The sequence below is a fragment of the Phocoena phocoena genome, chromosome 7, assembly GCF_963924675.1.
Source record: "Phocoena phocoena chromosome 7, mPhoPho1.1, whole genome shotgun sequence".
Classification (NCBI taxonomy): domain Eukaryota; kingdom Metazoa; phylum Chordata; class Mammalia; order Artiodactyla; family Phocoenidae; genus Phocoena; species Phocoena phocoena.
In genome coordinates, this window is record NC_089225.1 from 93312901 (window position 1) to 93335298 (window position 22398).

Here is a 22398-nt window from a genome sequence, read left to right on the forward strand (position 1 = left end):
TATTTTTATTCTTGTAGCTGAATTTTGAGAGGTCTTTATATATTGTGAATACTAGTTCTTTGTTGGATATGTGGTTTGCAAAATATTTTCTCATGGTCTGTAACTTGTCTTTTTATCCTCTTAATACAGGATCTTTTCTAAGAGCAGAAGCTTTAGTTTTTTTTTTTTTTTTATTTTTGCTGGGTTGGGTCTTCGTTTCTGTGCGAGGGCTTTCTTCTTTAGTCGTGGCAAGCGGGGGGCCACTCTTCATCACGGTGTGCAGGCCTCTCACTATCGCGGCCTTTCTTGTTGCGGAGCACAGGCTCCAGACGCGCAGGCTCAGTAGGTGTGGCTCACGGGCCCAGCCGCTCCGCGGCATGTGGGATCCTCCCGGACCGGGGCACGAACCCGCGTCCCCTGCATCGGCAGGCGGACTCTCAACCACTGCGCCACCAGGGAAGCCCCAGAAGCTTTAGTTTTGATGAAGTCTGACTTAACAGTTTTTCAGTTAGATAATTCATCAATTAGCTGTGCTTATATTTTTTGTCCACTTAGCATACCAACATAGATCATTATTATTCTTTTCAATTTGTATTTGCTCTTTATATTAAAGATAGTGACATTTTTAGTTATAGTAGTTGTTTCATTCGTTTGAACCGGTAGTACATAATACATTTTTGAATAATTTCTATGTAGAATATTCTAGGCAAACCAAAAAATGATCCTAATTTGGTTTTTCCTGAGCAGTCTTGGCTGTATGTGCATCACAGTTATTTGTAGTGTCTGTGAAAATTACTCTCAGTGTTTTTTTGTTTTGTTTTTTTTTGCGGTACGCGGGCCTCTCACTGTTGTGGCCTCTCCCGTTGCGGAGCACAGGCTCCAGATGTGCAGGCTCAGCGGCCATGGCTCACGGGCCCAGCCGCTCTGCGGCATGTGGGTTCTTCCCGGACGGGGCACAAACCTGTGTCCCCTGCATCGGCCGGCAGACTCTCAACCACTGCGCCACCAGGGAATGTTTTTTTTTTGAACATAAATTTTATCACATCTCCAGTTATTCGGTGCTACTGTGATAGAGAAAATACTGTTTGTCAGTTTTGGAGTGGGTATGGTATTTCACATCTAGTGTGATACGTAAAGAGGCTTAAGCCAAAGTTTGTTGCAAAATGGCATCAATTTGAGTTTGTGACGCATTAGGCGTCACACAGAGTTCCATGACAAATATGTTAAATATGATTCTTTCAGTAAAACATGATAGTGTCTCCTATGACCAGTTAATTTCACTCCCTCATTTGAGGGATAGAACTATATTATAGGTCTGTTATAAGGGACACATAAGATGCTAAAAGTTAAATGAAGGTTTAAAAAAAAAAAAGCCCCATTTACCATTCTGTGTTTTTTTAGTTGCCGGAATCTGCGCTCAGAGACCTCACTGTGGCCACCATTGCTGTCAAGTATACTCAGTCTAACTCCGTGTGCTATGCCAGGGACGGGCAGGTAACCAAGCTGTCAGACTTACCTTGGGAGGACTGTTGTTTTGCAAGATGATGTTCAAAAATCCATCCGTCTTGGGAACTAGACTGCTTGAAAAGGAAAATTTGCCAAGTTTTTCTCTTCTTGGTTTGTCAGTATTTACTCAGTAATGAATACAAAGTATCTTTGGAACTAAGTGTTAAAATTGTTCTTATTGCTTCTTGCCTTGAATGAGTTGGCACGTTTTGGGTTAGGGGACAGTGGTTGCTAGGGAACTAGTTTTTTTGCTCCCCTCGTCCCTATCGGTAGCATTTCCAGTGAAGAGGGAGTAGAACATACTGCCACCCACTAGCCCATCGTTTTGCAGCATAAAGGGTATTTTTATTTATACTTTTAATGTTATTTTACCAAGAATCTGTAGACTAAGAGTTAACATGATGAAAAATCTGGTTTACTGAGGCATAATTTATATACAGTAAAATTCACCCTTTTTAAGTGTAGAGTTTGACCAGTTTGCACAGATTATATAGTTGTTTGACCGTGACCACTACCACAGTCAAAATATTGAACATCTTTTACTATCTGATGTTAAGCTAGGTATTTAACTTTTCCTAGTTAAAAGCCATAGGATGCGGGACTGAGCTGGCTCATCACTGGGCCTCTCCTAGCTCTAGGATAAACCTGGTTTTGCTGTGGCTTTAGCACTGTTTCTTCTCATAGTGTCTTGAGCTCCTCTCTAGCCATTTGTTAAATTATTTGGCCGGGACGTGGGAGGGGAGGATGGATGTTAATTGGCATGTGACCTGGAAGACCCTTTCAAATTCGGAATTTAGGTGATTGCCTACTGTTGCAAGATTGCTAATCTGTAATACCAAAAACCTGGGAGACTGTGGCTACTTGTCTAATAAGTTCCAGCAAGACCACACTTCACTACTGATGTTCAGGAGCTCTAGAAACTTCCAGATATTAATTAATAGCCATACCTCAAATTTCACTGAAGAGGTAACACATACAAATAATAGTTAAAACATGTTACACTTAACCTTTTTAATGACTTTAAAATTATTTGTATTTCTCTTATTTCAGCCTGATTTTCTTTTCCCCCCACAAAATTGATGGATTTGTGGGGAATATGCACAAAAGATCCATTGAGAAGCGTGTTGTTATTCATTTTAACGTCCGTGTTCTTCATTCTTCAGGTTATTGGCATTGGAGCTGGACAGCAGTCTCGGATACACTGCACACGCCTTGCTGGGGATAAAGCAAACTATTGGTGGCTTAGACATCACCCACAAGTGCTTTCCATGAAGTTTAAAACTGGAGTGAAGAGAGCAGAAATCTCCAACGCCATCGATCAGTATGTTACTGGAACCATCGGAGAGGTAAAAGGGCTGTCGTTGAGTGTGGGTGGAGTGTATTAGTATGTTTACCCTTTCTGTGTAACAGACTATCTTCATCACTACGAAGATAAAAGATATTTTTCTTGAAGTTCTGTATTATCTAAATTTACTAATCTAAACTTCTTCTGTCTCATTTACCTTTCTTTGGCGTTCTTTATCCCTTTCTGACACTACAGATCATGTCTTTTTAGATTATAACCACTGGTTTAGTTTTGTATGTTTGTACCTCCCCTGTTGATTATAAGCTTTTTTTTTTTCCTATAAATTTATTCATTTTTGGCTGCATTGGGTCTTCATTGCTGTGCGTGGGCTTTTTCTAGTTGTGGCAGGCAGGGGCTGCTCTTCATTGAGGTGTGCAGGCTTCTCATTGCAGTGTGTGGGCTCTAGGTGCACAGGCTTCAGTAGTTGTAGCATGCAGGCTCACTAGTTGTTGGTGCATGGGCTTAGTTGCTCCGTGGCATGTGGGATCTTCCTGGACCAGGGCTCGAACCCGTGTCCCCTGCATTGGCAGGTGGATTTGTAACCACTGCGCCACCAGGGAAGTCCCTATAAGCTTTTTTTTTTTTTTTTTTTTTTAAAGATTTGTTGCAGCATGCAGGCTTCTCTCTAGCTGTGGCACGTGGACTCTCTAGGTGTGGTGTGCGGGCTCTAGAGTGCGCAGGCTCAGTACTTGGGGCATGCGAGCTTAGTTGCCCCGTGGCATGTGGGTTCTTAGTTCCCTGACCAGGGATCGAAGCCGCATCCCCTGCATTGGAAGGCGGATTCTTAACTACTGGACCACGAGGGAAGTCCCTGATTATAAGTTTTGATGACAGGGGCTGTTTTTCACCCATCTTGGGTGTCTGTCACAGTGCCAGTCATAATGCTTACTATGTGATAGGTGTGTATTTAACATTGCATACAAATTACTTGATAGCAGGTAACAAATGTCCCTCTACATTTTCTACAAGCTCCATTAACAACTCAGTGTACTTGTGTTATATTTCATGTTCTTTAATGTTTTCTACTTTGAAGCAAGTATATGGGAGCATTAAAATTGCAAGTATTAGGTAGCCTGCTAAAAGAATAGGATTTAGCCCAGTTTCTGGAAATAGAAATGCTTAACAGGTACTGGATGCAAAACACAAAGAGAAGCTTGGTAATCAAAAACTCAGTGGTCTTCTGAGGGGGCGAGTCAACTCCACTGGGCTGTCCATTCAGGGATAGGAATCCGTGACATGATCAACAGGTGTCGTTGGAGAGTGTGCTTTGTAACCAGGAAATGCTTCAAACAGTGAATAAGAATAAAAGTATATTGTTTAAGCCTTTTGGCTTAAACCCTAAATAGAAGTACTTTTTAAAAATGAATACTGTTGAGTCATGTTCTGGTTGGTCTATTAGACTCTGTACTTAAGACTAATTATTGTAGAAATGTACTTCTAGAAATTATGTTTCTTTGCTTGCTTTGATACAGGGATATAAAGCAGTAGATTTAACTTAGAGATTAAAGAACAAAATATATTTGGAATAAACTGGCTTGTAAATGGTAGTCTTTATTTGGTACACTTAAGATTAATTTTCTTTCTTAATGAAATGTTATACAGCATCAAAAAAAGGTTCTAGAAATATGGACTTGGGTTTAAATGAGTCATTATTTATAATTAAGTCCTAGGAAAAATGCCCAAGGACATTTTTTCTGGCATTCTGATTTGTATCAGATAGTACTGAAGATGGTGTAAAACCTGTCTTTCCCCTCTGCCCCCACTCATAGGGTGAAGATTTGATCAAGTGGAAGGCACTGTTTGAGCAGGTCCCCGAGTTATTAACCGAGGCAGAGAAGAGGGAATGGGTTGACAAACTTAGTGAAGTTTCCATCAGCTCTGATGCTTTCTTTCCTTTCCGGGACAATATAGACAGAGCTAAAAGGGTAAGTGTGGAATTGGTGTGTGTATGGGTTTGGCCATCGTGCAGCAACCACTTCAGAGACGCTGCTTCTGGTTTTTCAGTTCTATGAGTTATATTATATATCCAGGCTATGATGATGTGATATATCAGTAACATCTAGAGTATTATTTTGACTTCTCCTTTTGTTGTATGGACAACCCAAATCCCGTTATTTTGCCTCTTCACCGAATAAGTCTGCAGCGTGAATCATTGTTAGCGTGCATTTGTTATTGGGTGTGACGGGTTGATTCTGGACATGTTTTGGCATGAGGCTGTGTTATGAGAGTCCGTCTCTGTCTCCCCCTCAGAGTGGCGTGGCCTACATCGCTGCCCCTTCCGGTTCCACTGCTGACAAAGTTGTGATCGAGGCTTGCGATGAGCTGGGAATAATCCTCGCTCACACGAATCTCCGGCTCTTCCATCACTGACTTCTTCACGCATTATTTTATACCCTTCCTATGTGTAGGTGAAAAATCACATGTGGAATTTTGAAAATAACCTTTTTAAAAAAATAAAGCATTAAATTTTAATAATCTTGGAGCCATAGTGTCTGGTAGTTGTATTTAATTTGTCTTAGTTATAGGCTCTTTAGTTTGACAAACATTACACATGGTTATTTGTAAGAAATACAGGAGCATCCCTGCCTCCGTGGGCTCAGCTCATCCCAAAATGTTACCTGTGTGAACATCTGAAAATCATTAGGTAAACCAAAGAAACTGAGCAGCCACCATAGCAGGTGGCACAGGCATCCTAAAGTCCCACTAGTTTACTCATAGGGGATTCTGCTCATGAGTTTCCTCTAATCATAGTTCTAAAGAGTGTGGTTGACTACCTTCTAAACAAACAGCAGATTGTAACCCGTGGACTAGAAACTTAGGGGGGATTAAAGCTTCTGTTGGCCCGACATTAGGGTACTGCCAGTACTTCCTTTTTCCTGTGTTAAGTGAAATGTTTCCCATAATTTAAACCAGTCCTTGATGCCCCCTCTGGAGCTACCTAAAAAATGTATTCAATGTTTGGTGCCCAGGAATGGACCTGGTATTCTCCCAGGTTTACTACCAGAAGTAGGGCACAGTGGATGGCAGTGCCTTCCTACATCAGGACATAATTGTGTGTTTATGTGCCCTGCCCATGTGGTCCTGATGGTTCACATATTACACCAAAGGCCAACTGAAACCTTTTGTCATCTTTCACCTTAAAAGTTGAGTCCTGCCCTCTTCCCATGTCCTTAACCCACTTTCCCAAAATTAAAAGATTTCTGATGGGTTTTTTTAAGGTTATCCTTCTAGTCGTTAATATGTTGACTAATCTTCCGGCCCTTGTATAGTTAGTGCCCTCCCACACTGAAGACAAGGCTGACTTGTGTGACCAACAGAATACTTTAGGAAAGATGTGTGACTGCTGAGGCTAGGCCGTAAAAGGCATTACAACTTCAGCCTTAGTTTCTTGGAGTTAGCCAGTGCCGTGCTGTAGGTATCTTTAAGCAGCCCTGCTGAAAGAGAAGCTACCTTGCCAACACTACCTGCCCGCCATGTGCGTGACCTGCCTTGGAAGTGGAGCTCCAGTCTCAAGGCGACATCTTGCTGCCACCTCTTGTTTTTGTTTTTGTTTTTTTTTTTTGTGTGGTACGTGGGCCTCTCACTGTTGTGGCCTCTCCCGTTGTGGAGCACAGGCTCCGGACGCGCAGGCTCAGCGGCCATGGCTCACGGGCCCAGCCGCTCCGCGGCATGTGGGATCTTCCCGGACCGGGGCGCGAACCCGTGTCCCCTGCATCGGCAGGTGGACTCTCAACCACTGCGCCACCAGGGAAGCCCCTTGCTGCCACCTCTTGAGAGACCTGAGCCAGGACTGCTCAAAGGAGCTTCTCATGAATTCCTGGTACACAGAAACAGATTATGTATTGCTTTAAGCCATAAAGTTTTGGGGTGCTTTGTTAGGTAGCAATAAACAGCTGATACATATTTTGGCTTATAACTTGTTAAGTGTGCATTCTATCTCTCCTTGACCAAAGGTTTAACACTGAGGGTATAATCATTGGAAGAATTGTTTCTCCATTTAACACTGTACGGTTTGAACACGTTTACGTAAATATTTTGAAGAATGGTACTACAAACTATCTCAATTAGATATAAATACTTATGTCCAGATTTATCAAGTTAATTCATTCTCTAATCAGTGTTTTACATTTGCAAAAAAGAGGACTGTGTGAGAGCTGAAATTCCACCCACCATTACTTCCCAGATATGCAGGCACAATATTAATTTTTTTTTTTTTGCGGTACGCAGGCCTCTCACTGTTGTGGCCTCTCCCGTTGCGGAGCACAGGCTCCAGATGCACAGGCTCAGCGGCCATGGCTCACGGGCTTAGCCGCTCCGCTGCATGTGGGATCTTCACGGACCAGGTCACGAACCTGTGTCCCCTGCATCGGCAGGCGGACTCTGAACCACTGCGCCACCAGGGAAGCCCACAATATTAATTTTTAAAGACTCAAAATACTTTTTCCTAAAAATATTTTTAAATTTTATTTATTTATTTTTGGCTTCATTGGGTCCTGGTTGCTGCGTGCGGGCTTTCTCTAGTTGCGGTGAGCAGGGGCTACTCTTTGTTGCAGTGCACGGGCTTCTCATTGCAGTGACTTGTCTTGTTGTGGAGTATGAGCTCTACGCACGTGGGCTTCAGTAGTTGTGGCTCGTGGGCTCAGTAGTTGTGACTCACAGGCTCTAGAGCGCAGGCTCAGTGGTTGTGGTGCATGGGATCAGTAGTTGTGGCTCACAGGCTCTAGAGCACAGGCTCAGTGGTTGTGGTGCATGGGCTCGGTAGTTGTGACTCAAGCTCTAGAGCGCAGGCTCAGTAGTTGTGGTGCATGGGCTCAGTAGTTGTGGCTCACAGGCTCTAGAGCACAGGCTCAGTAGTTGTGGTGCATGGGCTCAGTAGTTATGACTCGCAGGCTCTAGAGCACAGGCTCAATAGTTGTGGTGTATGGGCTCAGTAGTTGTGGCTCGCAGGCTCTAGAACACAGGCTCAGTAGTTGTGGCGCACGGGCTTAGTTGTCCCGCAGCATGTGGTATTCTCCCAGACCAGGGCTCGAACCCGTGTCCCCTGCATTGGCAGGTGGATCCTTAACCACTGTGCCACCAGGGAATCCCCTCAAAATGCTTTTTAGAGTATTTCCTTTTAATACTTTCTGAGGTAATTTTAAAATTTTGGACCTCAGACATAAAGAATTGGAATAATCATAGTCTGTAGTTCATGACATACTGGTCTATGTGTATATTTTTAGTAATGTAATAGTAATGTGACCTCATCTCCCAAAACAGAAGCTAGAATCTGAGCAGTAACTTATTCTAAACATTTGGTGCCCCCAACTTCCCTACCCCATCCCATCTCAGGGTCTCCTCCAGGAAAATCTCATCCTGTATCCCATCTTCATCTTTGCATCTTTATGCATCTAAAAACTAGAGACCTTCGCTTATCTATCCAAAGACTGTGAAGATTTTTCTCTTATGTTTTCCTTTAGGCAATTATAGTTTTCACTCTTACAGTTAGGTCTTGTTATCTATTCCAGTGTTAAAGTGATACACGGGTCAAGTTTCATTTCTTTCCATACATTTATCCAGTTGTTCTAACATCGTTTGTTGAGACACCTCTTCCTGTTGAATTGCCTTGTTGCCTCAGCCATATTTGTGTGTCATTTCTGGACTCTTTTCTGTTCTACTGTTATGTTTGTCCTAATACCAACACCACACTGTCTTGATTATTGTAGCTTAATAGTAAATTTTGAAATTGGGTAGTGTGAGTCCTTCATAATAGTCTTTTTAAAGATTTCTTGGCTGTTCCAGGTCCTTGGCATTTCTATGTAAATTTTAGAATCAACTAGTCCATCTTTGCAAAAAAGCCTCTTGAGATTTTAATTGGAATTGCATTGAATCTGTAGATCAGTTTGTGGAGAATTGATGTTGATCCCCTTTGAAGGTTGATCCCCTCTGGTTTCCACCAGTTTTTGGTTGCCTTCCAGGGGCTTTAAATAGATTTTTTAATATTTTCGTCAAGTGTTCCTAATTATCTGCAGGAGGATTAGTCCAATATAATCTACTCTGCCATTAAGAAAATTAAAAAACACCAATAAATATCAGAGGTTGTTTTCTAATAATTGCTTTAGTTTCTTAAATAATTTTTTTATTTCTAAGTCATTTCTAGCAAGGTATATTTTTCCCCCTAGGAATTTGACCATTTTTTCTAAGTTTTCAAAATTGTTAGTATGTAGTTATAAGTAGTTTTCTCATTTTTTAAAAGGTCTTTATTATGGATATTTTGGGATAAACACAAAAAAAGTAAAATTCTATGTATCTGTCATCCAACTATAATAGCTTATGATTACTTTAGTTTTATCTGTTTCCCCACTTCTCATGCCTCAACACAGATTATTTTGAAGCAAAGTCTATAGATATTTCATCTGTAAATATTTCAATCAGTTAATCTAAAAGTAACTTAAAAATAATTTTTTAAATGAATATTCTTACACTTTAAAATGCATGACTATATCAACTGAAAGGGCCAAGAAGTGTGACACCCCAGTGGCAATGAGCGTACCTAATGCTAAGATCTTGGTTTCTAATACCATTATCTAATAAAAGGATCCAGGACTCCTTGGAGAAATGGGTTACTCTAGACTGAGCAGAAAACCCATAACAAAACATCTGGATCAGTAAAGAGTGATTTGAATTGGGGGAGCGTCTGGGGCCCAGGAAGAAAAGCATGAGCCCTCACTCATTTGTAAATAGTCCACCAAGGACACCCTGAACCCATCCTGTTGCCTCCAGAGGCACCTTCTTTCTGAAGCCCAGTCCCTTGTCCCTTCCTGAGAGCGCAAGTCCCTGCAGGTCTTTAAGCTCCCAGTGCCTTCCATTCTTGGACACTCTTTTTTTTTTTTTTTTTAAACATCTTTATTAGGGTATAATTGCTTTACAATGGTGTGTTAGTTTCTGCTTTATAACAAAGTGAATCAGCTATTCATATACATATGTTCCTATATGTCTTCCCTCTTGCGTCTCCCTCCCTCCCACTCTCCCCATCCCACCCTTCCAGGCTGTCACAAAGCACCGAGCTAATATCCCTGTGCCTTGCGGCTGCTTCCCCCCAGCTATCTACCTTACTACGTTTGTTAGTGTGTATATGTCCATGACTCTCTCTCGCCCTGTCAAAACTCACACCTCCCCCTCCCCATACCCTCAAGTCCGTTCTCCAGTAGGTCTGCGTCTTTATTCCTATCTTACCCCTAGGTTCTTCATGACATTTTTTTCCCTTAAATTCCATATATATGTGTTAGCATACGGTATTTGTCTTTTTCTTTCTGACTTACTTCACTCTGTATGACAGACTCTAGGTCTATCCATCTCATTACAAATAGCTCAATTTCATTTCTTTTTAAGGCTGAGTAATATTCCATTGTGTATATGTGCCACATCTTCTTTATCCATTCATCCGATGATGGGCGCTTAGGTTGTTTCCATGTCCTGGCTATTGTAAATAGAGCTGCAATGAACATTTTGGTACATGACTCTTTTTGAATTTTGGTTTTCTCAGGGTATATGCCAAGTAGTGGGATTGCTGGGTCATATGGTAATTCTATTTGTAGTTTTTTAAGGAACCTCCATACTGTTCTCCACAGTGGCTGAACCAATTCACATTCCCACCAGCAGTGCAAGAGTGTCCCCTTTTCTCCACACCCTCTCCAGCATTTATTGTTTCTAGATTTTTTGATGATGGCCATTCTGACTGGTGTGAGATGCTATCTCATTGTAGTTTTGATTTGCATTTCTCTAATGATTAATGATGTTGAGCATCACTGTGACAGGCACAGATTTATTTTAAAAAATAAATTGTAATAAACCACGCCTATGGAAAGTGCTTAAAGCATCTACAGCTTGAAGAATCTTTTTTTTTGGTCCATGCCACGCGGCTTGCCAGATATTAGTTCCCTGAGCAGGGACTGAACCCAGCTCTCAATGGTGAAAGCACCGAGTCCTAACCACTGGACAACCAGGGAATTCCCAAGAATAATTTTTAAACAGACATATATCACCACCAACCGGGTAAAGAAAAAGGATTTTGCCAGCAGCTCCCCTGCCATGTCCCCCCATACCTGTTCTTGATTACGGCCCCCTCTTTCCTTCTAGGAAACCATGTTTGGGCCGTTTATGATCATCCCTCCCTTGTTTTTCCACTCACCAGTTTGTTGATCTTGGGCACATGCCTTAACCTCTTGGAATTTGTTTTCTCATCTATAAAATGGAGATGCATTTGCTCCCAAGGAGGCTGAATAGCTCCTGGTTAAAAGCACACAACCCAGGGCCAGTTTGTCAGGTTTAAGTTCCAGCTCTGCTACTAACTGTGTGATGGTAGGTGATTCACTTAGCCTTTCCTCGCTTTCTACTTATAAACCGATGTTGCAGTACCTACCTCTTCAGGTTGCTTTGAGGAGTAAATGAAACAAAATATTTAACACCACCTCAGACATGATAAATACTGCTCATAAAAAAAAATGCTACTTATTATTTTCATAATGCTTTTGTGTATATGGGGCATGGAAGGTAGTGGAAAATGATACTAATGTGTGGAAGTTGGATTTTGCCTTAGTTTTTGAATAGGTAGCCAGAAAGTTTGAGTTCCTTCAATCTTTTTTTTATTATTATTTGGGCTGTGCCGGGTCTTAGCTGAGGCATGCATGTGGGATCTGGTTTCCCGATGAGGGATCAAACCCAGGCCCCCAGGCCCCCTGCATCGAGTGCTCATGGTCTTACCCACTGGACCACCAGGGAAGTCTCTCTTCAATCTTTCATCTACTCTGTTTTCCCAAACCGCTTCACTGCTACCGAATTGGTTGACTAGACCCGTACCAGGGCCCTAGCCCAGGCCGGGACCCCTTGTCTCGGTCAGGGAGGTTCTTTTTCCTATTTTTTTCCATTTTTGCCAATAACAAAACCGATGTTGAGACTGGAACAGCACAAACTTTATTTAATGGTCAAAGAATGGAGAAGCAGGAACCTAGTTCACAAATCAACTTCCTAACCCAATTAGAGCAGAGATACCAAATATATAGGAGGGTCAAGGTAAAAGGGAGGGAATTGGAAAGAGGGGAAGGAATATCCACGAGTTATCCGAGAATAGGGGTGTGGTTTGGACCTGGAGACTGATGCAACACTCCTTTTCAGTCTTTGTATGGGCTTTTACAGTTGCTGTCACGGCGCTGGTGGGTGTGTCACTTAGCATGCTAATGTATTACAAGGAGCATAGAATGAGGCTCAAGGTGTACTGGAAGTCAAATCTTCCACCATCTTGCGACTAGTTGATTCTAACCAGTTCTTGGTTTTTTCTCTTTGCAGTTTCCTCCTGAAACTTAGATAAGAGTAACTGGTTTCCATTTGAGGGAGGGGCAGGGGTGTGATGCTGGGGCAACAGCCTTGGTAACATTACCAGTAAGCAAAAGGATATTGAGGTTTTCTGTAACTAAAGTGCCACTTTTTTCAGTTGAAATAAAATACACATATAAAATGCAAGTCAGTGATTTTTTAGTATATTCACAAAGTTGTAGAGCCGTCACCACTGTTTAGTTCCAGAACATTTCCATCACCCCAAAAAGAAGCCACATTCTGATTAGCAGTTTTTCTCTATTCTTCTCTCCCTCTGGTAACCATTAATCTACTTTCTGTCTCTGTTAGTTTGCCTATTCTGGACATTGCGTATACCCATACATTATGTGACCTTTTGTACCTGACTTCTTGCACTTAGTGTGTTTTCAAGGTTCATGGTGTAGCATGTGTGAATACTTCATTCCTTTTTATCATCAAATAATATTCCATTGTATGAACAGACCACATGTTGTTTATTCATTCATCAGCTGATGGACATTTGGGTTGTTTCCACTTTTTGGCTGTTAACGAAAAATGGTGCTGTGAACATTCGTGTAGAAGTTTTTATGTGAACATATGTTTTCAGTTCTCTTGGGTATATACCTAGGAGTGGAATTGCTGGGTCATACGGTAACTCAATGGTTAACTTGTTGTGGAACCACCAAACTGTTTTCCACAGCAGCTGCACTATTTTACTTTTCCACCAGCAGTGTATGAAAGGGTTCCAGTTTCTCCACCAAAGTGGCATGTTCGGCGCTTGGCTCGGCATCTTACAACTAATGCTGAATTTTACGGATCAGCAGGTTTCACTGTACAATCCTGACCAGCAGCCTCCTGGCAGTGGCAAGGTTTCCTTCTGGAACGAAATGGTGGTTTCTGAGGTACCGTGATGCAAAGAGCTCCCTGGGAGCATCCTGGGCCTGCAGTGTATTTTCCGTAAGGGCAGTCTGCTGGGGGATGGGCTGCCTGCAGGATGGGTGATTCCAGCCCTAGCCAGCACTGGGTGCTGACAATCACCCCATGCTGGCCACCTCCAAGCAAAGCTAATAACTTCAAGCCTTCGGAGGCTCCACACAAGAGCCATTAATAGGATAAATCTGGCTCCTCAGATTGTTAGAACTTCTACGTCTCTAAAGAGGAATTCAAGGAAATGTAAAACATGCTTTCCTATCTCATACCTTCATACCTAACTCTGCTGAGGAATGTTAAAAAAGGAATTTCCCGTTTGGGGCTTTCAGCTGAAGCATCATTTCTCTTGGTCTTTTATTACTTACAGTATTTTCTTCTCTTCCGTTGTAATTTATATAGATTTTTGTTTGCAATTCAAATTGAATCTCTTATTTTAATGAGACTATGAAATGGGATGATGTGGCAATGATAATAACTTGCATCTCAAATATGACTGCCATTTATACTCTTTAAAAATAAATTTCTTAGTCTGAAAAATCCAGGGCAGGGCAAGGTGCTACCCTGCTTTGTGCTGCGTCTGCTTTATCAGCCTTTGTGGTAATCTTTAAATGTCCCCAAACATGAGAAGTCCCAAGAGTGATCTTTTTTTTAATGGTTGAAATGTATCTCCTGAAAATGGGATTTTTTAATTGGAGCCTGCCACTTTCCCTGTCGCAGTAATGGGAACTTACTGAATAGGACGCAATTTCAGCACTTAGATGTGCTGATGTGTGTTTCTTAATCACTTTAATGAGTTGCATACAACTAGAAATGGAATAGAATTTTCAATGGAAATATAATTAAATGGAAAAGTCATTTCCTATACTTGTAATTTCCACCTGAGCATTTCTTTATTCACCTCCGCAGAACGTGTGCCTTACAGGCTTATAGTGATAGTATACTGACTAACTTGCATAATTCACTGGTCATTAGAGCTGAAAACAACAAAAATACTCAGCAATAAATTTTATTGCAAATCACGTCCAGCAAGACAAGGTATAGCTTCAAAATTATGATTTTTCTTTTTAAACTCATGTATTTACTACTTTTATCTGACTTTGCTTGAATTGCCAGTTTCTTGCCTGAATCCAGATTGGTCTTTTAATTATGCCTTTTCAGTCTGGCCTGCTTAAGGCAATTCTCAGGAACAGCAGTAACATGAGTCAGTAAAAACTGTAAAAGATCTTCGGAAATCCTTGTGTTTGAATGATTTTGCTGAGAAATAGTAAAAAAGAAAGTTTTACCGTTTTGCCTTGTGATGCCAAAACATAAAAGACCATTGAAATTTAATTTGTTCTGATTATCTACATGTAGTTACTGACTCAGTATTGAAAGAGTTTCATTTGTAAATTTAATATATTTCTTTTGAGAATCTAGCAGACATTCTGGAAAAAGTGGTGCTTTTTAAAATCTTAAATGTGGAACTTGCAGATTTTACATTTCAGTGTGCAAGTTTTAGATGGGCTCACTATCCATTTAATTAATATAGTCCAACTGGATTTACTTAAACTCATGTTGGGGAAAATAGTTTTAGGTTTGTCTCTAGATAAGCAAAGTCAGTCTCAACCCAAAGGTGTTCTTTCATTATGTTTTTAAATGTAAAGACGTTTCAATAGGATGGAGCTGAGGTGCAGACTTTCACAAGTTCAGTACCTGGGCTTCCTCTTCACATTAAAGATGGAGGCAGGAGCCTGCTTTCTCTTTGGAGTGTGTCTACAGTGGGGCTTCCCCTTACACCGTGTGTGAATTTGTATCGGGTCATATTCTCTCTCCATGGACAATGATGACCCACGTATGTGGGACAGTCATTTAATATCATCATGATCTGTTCTTCCTGTGATTCTTCCTTTTTTTCACACGTTCAAAGCAGCTCTCTTGGTAACTACTGGCTTGACAAAGCTGAAAGTTTAGTGATGTTAACAGAAGTCTGGGGTGTGAGTCTGTGTCCTGCTAAGGAAAACTCATCTGAGCTGGAGTCCTGTCAAATTAGACTGTGGAACCTCTCCCGGGGTGGGATAGGGAGGGTGGGAGGGAGAAGCAAGAGCAAGGGGATATGGGGATATATATATATGTATGGCTGATTCACTTCGTTATACAGCAGAAACTAATACACCATTGTAAAGCAATTACACTCCAATAAAGATGTTAAAAAAAAAGAACACCTCTCCCTAATGAGATGCTAAATGGCAAGGAATTTTATAAACTAAATCCATTCCAACATGAGTTTTGTTTTTTGTTTTTTTTTTTTAAAAACCAATGAACCCTGAGGAAATCTCTTTCTGTATTTAGTCTTAATATTTATTGCCAGGTATTTATTGATATTCTGTTACAGTGGTGTATAAACAAGTGTTTTCCATGTCTTGTATATTATGAATGACTAATCTTTTACTAATTAATAATTGACTGTTTCCAGTGCTGCTATTCTACTATTTTGGATATGCCAGATTTAATCTCAAAGTTTTAGATTTGTTGGTTCCCCGAAGTTAAATTGAAAAATAAAAGGGCCTTTGTAGACCAGGACTACACACACTTTGTTCATCTGGGGCACTCCAGGGTCAGCTGGCATTTAAACAAGTTGGATTGACGTTATTATACCGCAGCGTTTCCTTAAGACAGAACCCCTCTATGCCATGCGATTTAAGTAGTTTTTTGTTTTGTTTTGTTTTGTTTTGTTTGGCTTTACTGTGCAGCATGCAGGATCTTAGTTCCCCGACCAGGGATCAAACCCGCTCTCCGTGAAGTGGAAGCGAGGAGTCCTAACCACTGGGCCACCAGGGGATTCCCGATTTAAGTAGTTTTAACATCTCAGTCATCTTATTTTCCTTGCAGGTAATCGCTTCGAATAGATGTTTATTTAATGAAGGACGGAAAGGAAGTGGGAGGGAGGAAAGAATTATAATGGTTAGAAAAGAACAATGAAAAGGTTGTTTCGATTATACTTCTGAAGAGCTAGCTAGCAAGTTAAGTATCTGAATCCACCTAAATCTGGTAAAGCGGAAAATATAAAGTTATCTCCATTACTGAAGAGATAAAATGACAAGACTGAATCTGGGTTTGGGGAGTGACAGACTTAGAAAAGCTTGTACATAAATCACCAAAATTTAGAGAGCCGTGCCCATCATGGTTTTTCAAATGTTTGCTGAATAGGAAAGAAAAAACATTCAGGAAGATTCTTATTTCCCCCAAAATTTCTGTATGTAAAAAAGAAGCCATGATGTTCAAGTTGTGGAATGTAAATCTTTTATTAAACAGTTGTCTTTCCACAGTAGTAAAGCTTTGGCATGTACAGTATAAAAAATAATCACCAACCATAATTAGACCAAATTCCTCTTATTAACTGCATACTAAGTGTCTTCAATACAATTTTTTCCATATAAAAATACAGGGAAAAATTGATAAATAACAGGTAAGAGAAAGATTTCTAGGCAATACTAGAATCATTTGGAAATAGTGAGTACTGTGGATATTTCAAATATCACAGCAACAGGGACATGCTGTTCCTACAATATTGTGGGCCAGATAGTTAAGTGGAAGCAGAAGTGTTTGGGTAACTTTCCTATTGAAAATTTTGGTAATATCATTTCAAGACATTTTGTATCTTGGTTGGTGCATGTGCTTCCCTATTGATCCCAATCCAAATCACAAGTTAGAATCATTTCATTTAAAATACTGAGCAGTATGGAATACTTTGGAGAGCTGGCAACATACTGCTCCATTTATGAGAAAAGTCTAAAAACACTCCCAGGGTGATGGTTGGAGAAGCTGTGAATTGAGCTGAAGCTGGAGAAGTTACTCCAGAGCAGAGGGCTTAAGAAAGAAACAAACTAAGCTGGGGTCTGCTAACATCACTCCAGTTTGGATGGACCTTGACAGAGATCCGTGCTTGTTTCTCTGGGTTGGAAATATTACTCTCGGGAATCTTCTCTGTCAGCCTGTACATCTAAAGGCATGAAGCACTCAATTGGGCAGTTGACATTCTGTTAAAAAAGAAGAAGAAAAATTAACAGCAATGCTGTAAAGGCTACAGAGGAAAAAAGGGGAGGGTGGCTACTCTGATAATTACTTATGCATAGGAAAATATGTCTAGCTTTAAGAGCTTAGCTATATATTGGGCAATGGGAGATGCTCAAGAGAACCCAAATTATGTTACAGGATACAATATTCTTTCTACTCTTAAGTCTTTTAAAAGTTTTTAAAATTGGTTCATTCAGAAGAAAGGTACCTACAGAAAGAGGCTCCCTGCTATGTGCCTAATTGCATTTAGGGGAGAAACACGCAGGGTGCAAATGCACTTACAGTATTTGTTCTCTGATGGTATCTCTGTGAATACTGGTTGTAGGAGTGGCCAGTTGAGCCTTCGTGACCGGGTTCAGCCCCTGGTCTGCGGCAGTTGTCACAGCGCCAGCCCTGAGAGAGCAGAGGCATGAAGTCGGATGGGGTTTATGACAACACAAGAACATCGCAACTTAGAGCTTGTGTCGAAGAATTTCACCTCTTACGAGTTGGCAAAATACACGCAGTTAGTCACAAAGGAAGCTTTGAGGATGATTTCACGCACTTATAACTTGCAGAATACATGTTGGCTGATAACGAGTATTTTATAGCTGCCTCTATTTATGCTTTTCCTTTCTCCTGAAATGTCTTACAAACCCCACCCATCTGCTAAGGCTGATTCCAGTCCTGACTTCCTTAATAAGCTTTCCACACTACATGATGGAGGAGGTTTTCCTGGAATCCTAGAGCTTTTAAAAGGAACATGAGATCACACGGACAGACACCCTCATTTTATAGGTAAGGGAAAGGAGACCCAGAGGAATGACTGACGGGGGGGCGGGGAAGTCACACAGTGACCTGTGAGTGGAGTGGGACTGCCACCCAGCTGGGTGACTCCTGGTCATGTCCTTTCTACTGAGAGATCCTGGGACTTTCCAGTCATGTGAGCCGCCTTTTGCCTAAATTAACCTGAGTTGGGCTTTTCTCTTATAGCCAGAAGAACCCTAAGTGATACAATCACTTTCTTTCTTATATTGTCAGTGAAATATTTCAGACATATTTGTCCATTTAAAAGCATATTCCCTGTAATACCTAAGACAGTACGGGTAAATACCTACTTTTATTTATAAGAATCAGTGAATCTTGCTTTCATATAAACACGTAACAGTTCCCACTCCTCTCTAAAGTGTTTCATTTCGCACTTCCCTTTAGAACAGAACAGGTGTCACACGTTAAAGGTTTCATGTACATAAATCATGAGGCAGAGAGGCTGAAGTGAGACCAAAACCGACTTCTCAACAAATTCACTTCCATCACACTTTTCTACACTGAGCACATGACCAGAGATGACTGAGTTCTGTGATCACGGTCTTTATATATGTTAAAGAGAGAGAGAGACTCTCCCCACCCAACCACGAGTGGTGCAATAAGGTCAGAGTAGCTTCCAGGGGCTGCCCTCAGCCAGACCCCTGAAGATCCTTCTCTGCTGCCAGTTTAATCTTCCTAAAAACCGTCTTCCATCATGTTCCCTTTCTCTTGGGCACCTGCAACTGGCTAATGCCAAAGGCATCAACCAATGAGCCTTACCCGGGAGCAGGGGGCATGCTCTTCAAGGGCCAGAATTTGAAAAGCTGTTGGGGAGGGTATGTTTTCATTGAAAACAAAGGAATGTTATGTTTCATTGCTTTTATTTGAGTTATAAGGCATTTTATTTTGTAATTTCAAAGATTAGAGGAAAGCACAGCACTTTTCTGTTATATTGAAGTAGGACACAGATTAGAAATGGTTGAGAAGTACTGGCATGAATAATGGACTTCCGAGGCCCTCATAAGTGGCCCCCACTTCTTCCCATTTAATGTCTTCCCACTAGACAGCAGGCAGATGGTTGTTTCACTGGAGCCCACATGTGCCAGCTCCTTCCCATTCCAAGGGGCTGTGCTCACCCTGCTCTCTCTGCTTCCCCCATCCCTCAACCAGATTGTAACCATCCTAAACCCCAGCCAGCGGACTATGCTGGTGGCGCAGTGGTTAAGAACCCGCCTGCCAATGCAGGGGACATGGGTTCGAGCCCTGGTCTGGGAAGTCCCACATGCCACGGAGCAACTAAGCCCCTGTGCCACAACTACTGAGCCTGTACTGTAGAGCCCACAAGCCACAACTACTGAGCCCAAGTGCCACAACTACTGAAGCTCGTGCACCTAGAGCCCGTGCTCTGCAACAAGAGGAGCCACTGCAGTGAGAAGCCGCGCACCGCAATGAAGAGTAGCCCCCGCTCGCCACAACTAGAGAAAGCCCGCATGCAGCAACGAAGACCCAGCGCAGCCAAAAATAAATAAATAATTAAAAAAAAAACCAAACCCGAAACCCAACCAGTTCATTCTTCTCTTTTCCACCAAACCTTTCCTGCTGACATCAGCCTACATGGGAACTGGGTTTGTCAGATCCACTCAGAACCTGACTTAATTAGCTGGACTTTCAATGTATGCTAATTTAATGTCTCCACCTATATCATTAAGAGCCAGGACCATTTCTCACTCCCTCTGTGTGTCCCATATTCCTGAGCATAGCACTAGACCTATGGCAGGAATCTATTTGGGGATTGAGAGAGGGTACAAAGAAGTGGTATTTTCTTAGACCTGGGTATTCAAAATATTTAACAGCAGTATCACAGGGGCACCTGCCCAACAGAATGGAGCAAGAAGCCCAGTGCCACCCAGCGTTTAACACTTCAGTTGCTGAAGAATGGAGGCAGTCTGAGAATAGTAGGTATGGGGGAGGGGGCTAAGGCTGCCACAAAGGGGGAGAACTGGAAAGGGGTAGTCAGTAGCGTTATGTTCCAACAGCAGCCGAACTGTTTCCCCATTTCATAAGGTGTACTACCACACCTGTGTGCACAGCACACACAGGAAGCATAACAGTCGTCTGTACAGGAACCACCCCCCTTGTCTAAATAGCATGGAGCCTGGCCTATCTGGTCTTACCCGCTGGCCTCCAAAGCACGTGCAGGAGCAAATGGCACCAAGATATTCTTTCTGCCACTGTTCTCCCACGTGGTACGTCTTCCCATCGTCGTAACACGTTGCCTCATCTACGTGGACACACGAATCATAAGCGCGTGTAAGACTGAGAACAATAACACAGACTTGGCCCCTCTACAGGGTGGGTTTGTTTCTCTCCTAAATTAGTCATCACAGCCCACGTCCCACACGTTAATGGGAATCATCCATAAGAGAGGTACTGCTGTATAGGTCTTAGGGCAGCATTTCCAGAGACTAGATCTAATCAACTGGAAACGGTTCAATGCAAAGATAGAGGTCCTATTTTAAAAGTTGAATCTAAAGACCCGTAAGGCTTTCTTGTTACATTTCACTGCAGATTATGGTCAAAATACTCAGGTCGGAAAAGTGCTAAAGTGCCCTATAACAACATTAAATTATGGCTCATTTTTGAAGCTTGTCTCTGCTGTCCCAAATCAGAAGATTAACAAACCCACCGTTCACTCCTCAAGAAGACCTAAAGTCTCCAGTCATTTCTGGGGATGAGAGTTACAGCTCAGTAATGAAGGTGGGAGCGCTCGAGAAGGCACTAAAAGTGATTTGTGGCAACGTACGGGGATCGCACTTGAATTCTCCTTTTCCATTTCCAAGACACGTGCAGCTCATCATCTGGCCACTTTCTCCCTGACGGTCCCACTTCTCTCCAATCTTGTAGTTCACACCATTATCATGGCACCATTCTGGGGGGTGGGGAAGATCAGAGGCAAGGAGTTATTGGCATGTTCTGACTCACAAGATGGTGAGCGTACTGGGACATGTCACCAGATTTTCAAAGCCAGGTATCTGGAAGGAGTGGCAAGGAAAGATGAAGGTCATGATCCCTCTGACAAACCACTTTTTTGGTTGGATTTGAAAATATTATCTTTACCACTTAACATTTTCTCAGATATTTTAAGATCCAGTCTATTCCATCATAATCGTTTCACAAGAATAGTCAATGACCTTCATTTGAATTCTCCCTATTAAAGTTTAAAATTGGGAAGGCTGAAAATAGATAATAGATGAAAAGTCACTTTTGGATTTGCAGAGATCCTGGATACAAAGTTCAATTAACCAAAAAGCAAAGATCAGCTTGTTTCTACACACTACGACCTGTTTCTTGTAAATGGGAAAAGTGAAAGAATAAACCTATGTATCAAAACAAAAACAAAATGATAAATCAATGGTTATCATCCTACAAATAAGACTGGTTCTAAGGAATATCTAAGATTCACAGTTATATATCTTTAACTACCATACATAAAAGATGACTTTTTAACCTTCAAAGTTTATACTAAAACAAAACAAACTTTGGAAGTTTATATAATACACACAACTTCTATTTTGTCAACAAGTCAGTCATTCCTAAAACTTTAAAAAAGTTAGTCAATCATTATGACATCTAAGTGAAGAATATGTAAGTTGAGCCAAAGAATCACATAAGTCAACTTACAGCTCTGCTCCCACAGTTGCGCCTAAGTACTTACATAGGTAATAAATATACAGACTTAAAAATAGCTCAGTTTCAGAAATTTAAAACCACCTAATTGATGCCAAATGTTAAAACTTCCAACTCCTGAACAGCATATGACACTTCTTTCTATTTTCAGATGGTCAAACACAGTAGTCTGCATTGAAAAAATTAGTTGTTTTTATATTTCAGTCTGAATTAAACCAATTCGTGTATACAAGTTAAGTACTCTTAAGATCTTTTAAAAATCATTATGTCATATTTCACCCAGTACAATTCCTGGTTATGTCTATAGGAGGCTTGTTATAAGGCATAATGATTAACACCTATGAAAATGAACCAATTTTCAATAATAATCACATCCTCTAAAAACAGAGCAGAACCGAAGGATTGAAAAATTCTAATACTAACCCTCAAAGCATGATAAGTCATTCCTAGGATTATTTTAACTAAAAAATAATTTTAAATAGTAAAATCCTTTTATAATTTGAAAATCAAATATTTTTCAATTGAAGTTGATTCTTAATTATCTACAAATGGATTATCTGTACTCTCCACATTACTTGGCAAGATTCAAGCTACCCAATGTGTGTATGTATGATATGAGTGTGTATGTGAGATATGAAAGAGTGTGTGTGTGGGTGTGAGTGTGTATATATACTATGATATGTGTATATTTGGTTTGTGTTGAAAGAGATAGAATATTTGTAAGTATAAATGTTCACCTCTGAGCTCACTCAACACTACAGATTAAAAGAGACTTGAGGTTC

General features: G+C 41.1%; 2 protein-coding genes across 4 annotated transcripts in view; one reads left to right on the plus strand and one right to left on the minus strand.

Moving 5' to 3' along the window:
* ATIC (5-aminoimidazole-4-carboxamide ribonucleotide formyltransferase/IMP cyclohydrolase) overlaps positions 1-5200 on the plus strand; it is a 30815-nt gene extending 25615 nt beyond the window's left edge. The window contains exons 13-16 of the mRNA XM_065880530.1: positions 1381-1473; positions 2649-2831; positions 4600-4755; positions 5081-5200. Of these exons, the coding sequence (XP_065736602.1) occupies positions 1381-1473; positions 2649-2831; positions 4600-4755; positions 5081-5200 (552 nt within the window). The remainder of the gene's footprint in view (positions 1-1380; positions 1474-2648; positions 2832-4599; positions 4756-5080) is intronic.
* Positions 5201-16352: 11152 nt separating this feature from the next.
* Positions 16353-22398, minus strand: part of FN1 (fibronectin 1) — a 68403-nt gene continuing 62357 nt past the window's right edge. For all 3 annotated transcript variants that reach the window (XM_065880973.1, XM_065880972.1, XM_065880974.1), the window contains 4 exons: positions 20733-20858; positions 20104-20210; positions 17426-17536; positions 16353-17106 (listed from right to left, as the gene is read on the minus strand). In XM_065880973.1, the coding sequence (XP_065737045.1) occupies positions 17035-17106; positions 17426-17536; positions 20104-20210; positions 20733-20858 (416 nt within the window). In that variant the 3' untranslated portion in view covers positions 16353-17034. The remainder of the gene's footprint in view (positions 17107-17425; positions 17537-20103; positions 20211-20732; positions 20859-22398) is intronic.